General features: G+C 47.5%; 1 protein-coding gene across 4 annotated transcripts; it reads right to left on the reverse strand.

Moving 5' to 3' along the window:
- Nucleotides 1-673: 673 nt before the first annotated feature.
- On the reverse strand, nt 674-8,021 carry CENPM (centromere protein M). Of its 4 annotated transcripts, XR_003249248.1 has the most exons (7): nt 7,965-8,021; nt 7,706-7,785; nt 5,571-5,669; nt 4,502-4,581; nt 3,385-3,476; nt 1,610-2,648; nt 1,167-1,292 (listed from the first exon to the last, which is right to left on the reverse strand). XR_003249248.1 is itself a non-coding variant. In XM_026038302.1 (6 exons), the coding sequence occupies exons 1-6, from the start codon at nt 8,019-8,021 to the stop codon at nt 2,517-2,519; spliced, it is 540 nt and encodes a 179-aa protein (XP_025894087.1). In that variant the 3' UTR covers nt 1,167-2,516. The 4 variants fall into 4 exon arrangements, 2 of the variants coding, with proteins under 2 accessions (XP_025894087.1, XP_025894089.1); XR_003249249.1 differs by lacking the exons at nt 1,610-2,648; nt 3,385-3,476 and adding an exon at nt 674-1,033 and having other exon boundaries at nt 1,121-1,292; XM_026038302.1 differs by having other exon boundaries at nt 1,167-2,648.
- Nucleotides 8,022-8,052: the final 31 nt, after the last annotated feature.

Genomic DNA, 8,052 nt, shown 5'->3' on the forward strand with positions numbered 1-8,052 from the left:
CTGCCCCTGCCAGTTCTAGTAAAGACTTTTTTTTTTTTTTTTTTTTAAAGAGTAAGAAAAATATTTGCCCCAAGGTAAAGCGAGATGCCGCTCTTAAGGAACTAGATTTCATTTTGTACCAGCTGGGATTCGGCCACCTGTAGGAAGTGCAAACAAACAGTAGCTTTCCTCTTTGAAAGCCCAGGGAAGAAAACAGCACCTGAAATGTACCGGAGGGAAGAAAAATAAATAAATAAAGCCCTATTTGAAGGGCCCGTGGTGGACAGTAGCATCGATGGATTGATATATATTCTGGATGAAAYAAAGGTGGTTTCGTTTTCACCACTTTAGAAAACACAGTGAGAGAAATGACTCTTGATACAGAATGGATTTTACTGGAGGTCAAACGTTATTGCAGAGCAACCCGGGAGCTAAGCAGGGATGCAAAGGACAGAGGAATTGCTCGTGTTTTGTTTTACGGGCAGCCCTCCCCCAGCCTGCACCTGCACACGGAGAGCAAATCGAAACCAGTCTATTCTGAACTGCGGGCTCGTTTATTTTGAGGGCCCCAGAGCGTGAGCAYGGCTGAGCCAGCACAACCCACCGAGAGAAACTCGCTTCTCAGCACGATTGCTCCTCTCTGGCAGGCCAGGCCTGGCCAGCGCCACCAGGATTGCAAAGCTGGCTGAAAGTAGGGCAGGCAGCTCCCCAGCCCTCCGCTTCAGCCACGAGGAACCGCACATCTTTTCTCCTCTGGGCCACAGCCGGAGAGCACAGCCCTTTCGGGCACCCTGACGCAGCTGAGCGCTTGAGTGCCTTAGCTGCAGCTCACAAACAAGCTCCCCTTGCTCCCCCTCTCCCAGCACCGATGTGGCTGGAGCCGGGATCCGCGTGTCCTCTGAGCAAGGATCYGGGCTCCGTGCCTCGGCGAGCCCTCTCCGCACGCTCTGCCAACACTCCCAGCCGACTGAGCCCGCGGTGCTGCCTGCTGCTTTTCCTGCACGCTGGCAGAAACGAGCTCAGGGAAACAGCACGCTCGGCCACAGCTCTGCACCTAGGAACATTAAAGCAGACTATTAGGGATTAAATAAATTCAACCTGAGGAGGGCTTAACTGATAAATCTCTAGACTTGCTTCCTACCTGGCATCCAGCTTTGGGCAAGAACCACCTGCACACTCTGTTCTGAAGGTGGTGGAACTCAGTTTATATAAAGAGCTGTCTTGGGAAAGCTTTTACCACCACCATGCGGCAGAAACAGCGACTGCAGCCCGGCAAGTTSCTGAGCTTCAGTCCAAAGGCAGCAAGGACCAGTCTGTCAGGGCAAACAGCAGCAAGTGCGCATGGATTTCAGAGCCCACGGCACACAGCTAAACAGAGTACAGAGCTACTGGAAATATGATACATTTTATTAAGTGACAATTGCAAAACATATTAGCTTGCATTAAGGCATGAATTAATGCAAGAGACACCACRTTCTATCTCCAACCAGTGCCAGAGCGCAGAGCTCCATCATTAAGGAAGCTGGAGGGAACTGCCCTATTTGCTGAAGCTTGCTAAGGGCCAGCAGCTTCCACTCTTCTGAATTTTGGCCTATTGAGATTGAAGAAAAGCTATTTTGTGGCTATTTACTTTGAAAGTAGAGACTTATTTCCATTAGTAGCTGCATGTTTCTTCTCCCCTTCACCGGTCTGGGCAAAGATCTGTTATGTGCAGGATTGTTCTCCTTTGCAGCCCTCTTCATCTCTGACTTTCTTGACTCAGAGACAGTTCAGCTTCTCTGGAGGACTCCTCCTTGGTCTGCAGGGATTGACCTGTGGCAGAACAGCCCACAGCTGTCCAATTCTTGAGTAAAGACTTGGGCTGGTTGTTATTTCAGGTGGGGGGAACTTTCTTCTTTAAAGATAGAAAGAAAGCTAAAGTGCTAAGTTACCCTCTTTAGTCCCTTCAACCTTGATGAGGTATCAGGGATAGAAACWGTGAGCCCTTCACTGGGCAGATGCTCCCACAGCTGGATCATTAACTGCCAACTGCTGAAATGTCTAGAAGCTGCAGGACAGCCACCCGGTCACGTTATTTTCTTGGTGCAGAGACAGCAAGTTTGGCAGGGGTTTTGCATTAGTCCAAGGTGCTATATTTCAGGTCAAGGAAGCAGAAGCCTGGTGTCTCCTCTAGCAGTTTTGGGCTGCTGAAACTCAGGTACCCAACCATGATGTGCAGCACTTGAGGCAGTGGCCTGTTCTTTTGATATGTCCTCAGTAAAACATACAGTTTCTGGCCACTGGCAAACTGGGTGAAATCCAAACTTCAGTATAAAATTAAATTCAGATGTAACAATGGGATCCCTAGGTCAAGCTATCCTCYCTGCAGTGCCCCTGCCTCGTCCACCAAACAGGAATCAAGATTTTCTTGACAGATTAATGACTAGGAACAGCTCTAGATGAGTGATCATAAAACAGGCAAGAAAAAAAATCTGAAATGTTTCTAGCTTGAATGCCTGAAAATGAAGAACCAATGAGCATGGTTGCATTTTCACAATTCAAGGTTGTTCATCCTCAGAGTTCCTCATCAGTGATCCAAAGGACAAGGCAGAAACCCCTGGTACRTGACCGGCACAGATCTGCAACATCCGGAGTAGTCGCTGAGCGGTGGCAACACGTATCCCTTCCAACTGGAAACAAAAATAAAGAAAYTATTAAAAAAAAATCTGACAGCATTAAACCCAGCAGTAAATATGTTTCAGGATTGCTAGATACAGWCATCCCCTCAAACAGGGCAATTTACTGGCTTAATGTTCAAGGAGAACAGTTATACCAGCTGAAACAGCCCAAGAAAGTTTTGGGTGCCCAACCTGACTGAGGTTTGCTGAGAGGGAGGAGGGCAAGCAAAAGGATTGCCAAAAAGCACAAAAACTATCTGCTGGCGAGGGATGAGGGAAGTATAACAAGTCCACAGAAAAGTGAAGTGCACTCCCCTGAGTGACAAGCTCTCCTCTCAGCCTTTCAAAGTAAAGGGTACCTGACAAGAGCGGCGTATCAGACTGCAAATCTGTGAAGCATGAAAGCCTAGGTAACAGGAAGCGTGGTGTGCAGCCTGTGAAACAGTCACATGACAGACAACAGCTCGAGGGTTCCCAGAAAGAAGAGAGAATGTTTTCAGGTGTAAACACACCAAGGCTTTGCATGCTTTGCTAAATTAGGATGGCTTGGCTTTTAGAGAGACTCTGAAGTAACACAGGAAGTTACAAACAATCTAGAGAACTCATTTCAAGGTCAGCCAGACTCTTAAGCCTGTCCTGTTCTTGTAGAAAAGAAGCAGGTCTCTGAAACTCTAGCGTAATGAGCATGCTAAGAATCAGACAGCGAGAGAATCCACAAATTTCTTGAGACACCAAGTATGCACCTTACCTCCAGCTCGCAGTATAGCACAGGACTGCAGTAGACATCTCTCAGTTTCCAGACAGCATTTGTCTCTACGCTGCAGTAATTTACCCTGCCAACTGCAGAAAAGGTTTTTTTTCCACATTACAAAACCCATAATGAACATTCAGTGAAGAGAAACTCCACATCCACATAACGATCCTAGCAAACACGAGGGTTAGTTTTTGAAAGCAGCATATTTGGTAGGGCAGCAATAAGCAGTACAGACTCAATGGTACAAGATTAGCACTGGGCATTAGCACAACAGTCTCAATAATAGCGATGGCAGAAATAGTATCCCCACATCAATGAGTACTGCAGTGTTATTAACATTTTGGGTAAGGGATCCTTACAATGTGATAGGGGCAAAATCTTCCTCTTGTCAATCAATGAGAAGCCCTCCTGTCTCATGTAGCATCACTGGGTGTTCCTATCTCCAGGACTTCACCTCATTGCAACAGTCATAGCACAAAGTAGTGCTGAGACTTTCCTTTCCCACCCCAAAAGAAGCCTTCCTACAACCCTAAAAATCCAGGGACACAGCAGCTCTGCTCCAACACATGGTAGTGTAGGTTGGTCCCTCCAGATCCTCATAGCTGAGCCTGGGAGGCTGTAGAGATCTGCATCTTCTTTGCTCAGAAGCAAGGGAGAGGAAAACATTAGAGGCATAATAAGACCAGACAGCACGCAGCAGGGATACCAATCATATATTAAAAATACACTTAATAGCTTCCATAAAACTTCTCCATTTGGATTCATTTTATTACCACAGCATCATATGCTCCTCACTGTTAACTGAGACTATCATTAAGACAGATCTGCAATAACAGACATGAACAGACTTCTGCAGTGCCACAGAAAATCAATAACACAATTCATATCTAGAGAATTAGAGATGGAGAAGAGAGGTCTACCTAGAAGCAAAAAAAAAGACGCTTTTTTTAACCTAASGTTTTTAAAAAAATGAATTTAGGTATAATTTAAACAAAGATTTGGACAAAATTGTTGCTCAGTTTTGTTTCAGATCGATACCGTCCTGATTTAAGAAGGACAACTCCCTGTTGCTTTGCTGAGAGGTGAAGCACCGAGCAGATGCTGTACGTACCCCCAGTGACGAGGAAGCACACTTTCCCCAGGAAGAAGCTGGCATCCACATGAGCTAGCGAAGCTTCGACATTCTTCAGGCTGTCAGAAAAGCAGAGACAATCCAGTTAGGCAAGGAGGGGGAACTACTGCAGCACAAGGACAAAGGGAACAACTTTCAGAAGTCCAAATGATGCTAAAATCTGCTGRTCTGTGGAGCAAGCAGAATCATGCTCTATACAAAAAGCATGGCAGCAGAGACTTCTGTAACAGCCACAGTTGCTGAAGAACCCAGAAAACATCCTTTCTACCCAAGACTAATAAGCTAGGCTAGCTTGAAGAGTGTCCTGTAAGATTTGCAGACCCTAAGCATCCAAGCTCATTAAGATCCAGCAAGACTTCAGCACCACTTCGGCTGCTTCAGAAGAGCTAACCCACTCATTTCTGCAGCCTCATCTGTGTTGCAAATATGCAGCTGGGCCTGTCACTTTTAGTAAATGAAAGCTGCATCAGTCATAAGCTAAATAAGCAACAAAATACCAATTTTTATCTCCTAGCAAGTCTCTCCTCATGCCCTGGGGACAAAAATAAGAGCATAAGACAAGAGAAGAGAGATTGATCCCTGAAGACTTCCTTTCCTCCACTGGGAGATTTGCAGTGCTGATCCCACTGATCCGCAGTGCCAAAGAGGCACCAGCACACGCAGCAACAGGACCATCAGTAGGCAGTGCTGCCTCGTGCACCAGACCAGCTGCCTGCACACTGCAGAGCCCAGCAGCATTGCTACCGCTTCCACCTAATTTCACAGGCAACCTGCTTCCAGATCTCAGCTCGTATCACTCCATATCTGGATCCAGGAAGAAGCTCTGCTTTCACTGTGGTACCTAATGCACAGCAGCTGCATTCACAGTCCTACCTAATCCATTCTTTGAAGCTGGATAACAACTGCATCTGTTTGTGGCCTGTTCTATCACAGCAAATCATGGATTTGAGGTCCAGGAATCTGGGTTCTAACACAGGAAAAATGCAGATTTGACCATCGATCTAAGAAAGAACATGAGCTGCCCCACTGCAGTTTTGCCCTCTTTTACCTGTACTTGCTCTTGATGTCAATCATAAATGCAATCAGATCTATCCTGGGCCGAAGGTGATCCCTCTCTGAAGGTAAGGGGAGGGATGTTGCAAGGTGGCTGAAAAATAAATTTCCCAGGTTAACCAAAGAGCTTAGTAAAACATTATCCACTTAACGACTTCAGTCCACTACGGGGCAAATTATCAGGAGGTAGACTCAGTGTCAGCAGCTTATGAAAACTTAGGCAATAAAGAGTCGCTGTGGTTCAATTAATTGGTATCCTCACATCCCCCTTAAGGCTATTCATTGTTGTTGACAGCCACAATTGACTCTTGCTAGTCCAAAATGGTTGTAACAGGAAGCTTAACAGGGTATAACAAGACTAACACTGAGAAATGTTTTCTGCCCATAGGTTTGTACRGTAAACATTTTATTTCATTTTTAAGAAGTGACCTTTCCAAGAAAACCAACCCCAATGCCTTCCTGTGTATTTCTCTATCAAATTCCAGTTAAAACATGTCAATGCCTTCCTTTTCCTGACCATACACTCAGAAGCTACACACCCACCAACTTGTGCTGTATTTGCAAAAGTTTAAACCAGAAACTTTGTCACCAGTAAAGTTTACTGGTTCTATTTACACACCATTACACCCCTTTTTGTTCCTTTCACCGCCTCAGGGGTTAGCGGGGTAGTTGAGCTATCTTGAGCTAAAGCTATACCACAGTAAAGCCACTCTTGACATAACTGCTCGGAGGAGAATTACAGATAGTTGGGGGGGGTTGTTGTTTTTTGTTTTGTTTTATTTCCCCACCTGCTTCTTCCCATTAAAAAGAAAGGCCCGTGTAGCACAGACAGCTTAGGCCTTTCACAGGGGAGAATGTTACCAGTGACAYGTTTTTGGAAGATCACCTGAAGGGCAGGTTGGAACAACAAAAGGAAGAAAAAGGTCCATGATTTGGAATCCTGTTATATTCAAGTTAACCTCATTAGATGATGCCAGGGGTCTCCAGACTAGCTAGGTAGGTCTATAACATGCATAATCCCAAACCAACACAGTGGAAAAGAGCCATCCCAGACCTCTGTTCCCCTRCAGAGGGGCTGTGCTGCAGCACAGGAACTTGCCTCCTGACACATCACCCTGCTGTACGAGCCTTAGTGCTTTTGAACTACCTTGCTGGAGCACGAGCAACCACCTAGGAGAGGCATTTCAGAGCTCAGCACATGCTACAGTATTAGCACAGCAAGCCAGAGATTAATTTGCTATCAGTTAGCGCAAGTCTCCAGGATCCCATGATCAGAGGGAGGCAAATATTCAAACTAGCTAAAAAAAAAAATAATTAAAAAAAAAAAAAAGCTAAACACAAACATCTTCTGAAAACCTGACTAAACTCATTTGCTCTCGGCAAGAGAGCTGTCAAGGTGGTTATCTAGTAAAAAGCTAATTAGGCCAGCTTTTAGACAGGACTCGTCGTGCAGCTGAAGATAAAATTCCAAATGCATCTCGATGGCTCGAGGAAAAGCTTGTGCTTGTGCATGCATACAAACCAGATGCRGGCTAAGAATAGCACTAGGAGTAATGGGCATCTTTTATGAAAACTTAATTGGTTTCAAGTGGCTGCTGGAATTTTATTTGTCTCAATTTTCTGTGGATGTTTAATCCCTCCATACACCTGTCCGCTAACCAAAAAAGGAAACAAAACCAAATGGTGCCCTTATTGCACCCTTGCATTTTATCAGTCAAACATCTGTGCAACATGCAAAAGGCAATGGCACATGCAAAATAAACAAGAAAATTAAGTGAGAAACGTTCCCTCCTCCACTTGTATGCAGATCCAAACCGCTTTTTTTCCTCCTGAAAAAAAAAGAGCAGCTTGTTTTCTGCAGGTGGCAGACACATCTGCGCAACRGTGTGCTCTAGCGTTCACTAAGGGGAGGCCTTTGAAGGGGAGGCACTCCAGGCATCTCCCTTCCAGCTGCCACCACGGGGAAGGACGTGGCGTTTGCACGCACGTTCTAGGCCGGAGTTTGCGGCTCGGCAGGGCTCCGCCGCTCACGTTTCGCCTCCTGAAGCGGGTGACGGCGGTGCCGCGTGGGCTGGGCCCACGTGCGCGGGCGCCCGCCGCGCCGCCCCGCCCCGCCGCGGCCGGACTCACATGCTGATCTTGAAGCTCTTCTTCTCCTTGAGGATGGCCTCGGCCAGCTGCTGCTGCGCGCCCTCGTCCGAGCCCACGAGCTGCGCGGCGACACGGAGGCGCCGTCACGCCACGGGCCCCGCGCGCTCAGCCCCGCCCCCCCCGGCAGCGGCGCCGTGACCGTTACAACGGCCGGGGAGGGGAGGGCGGGGAGCAGCCGCGCGCGGGGGTGGGCGAGGGGGAGGCGGCCCGGTGCCGGTCTCGGTGCCCGCGGACCTACCAGGAGGGCGGCGGAGTTGAGCGCGGGCAGCTTGCCGAAGGGCCGCACCGCCGCCATGGCCGCGGCGGCCGCGCCGCGATTCAAACGG

The sequence above is a fragment of the Nothoprocta perdicaria genome, unplaced genomic scaffold (assembly GCF_003342845.1).
Source record: "Nothoprocta perdicaria isolate Ctin4 unplaced genomic scaffold, notPer1 scaffold_206, whole genome shotgun sequence".
Taxonomy (NCBI): domain Eukaryota; kingdom Metazoa; phylum Chordata; class Aves; order Tinamiformes; family Tinamidae; genus Nothoprocta; species Nothoprocta perdicaria.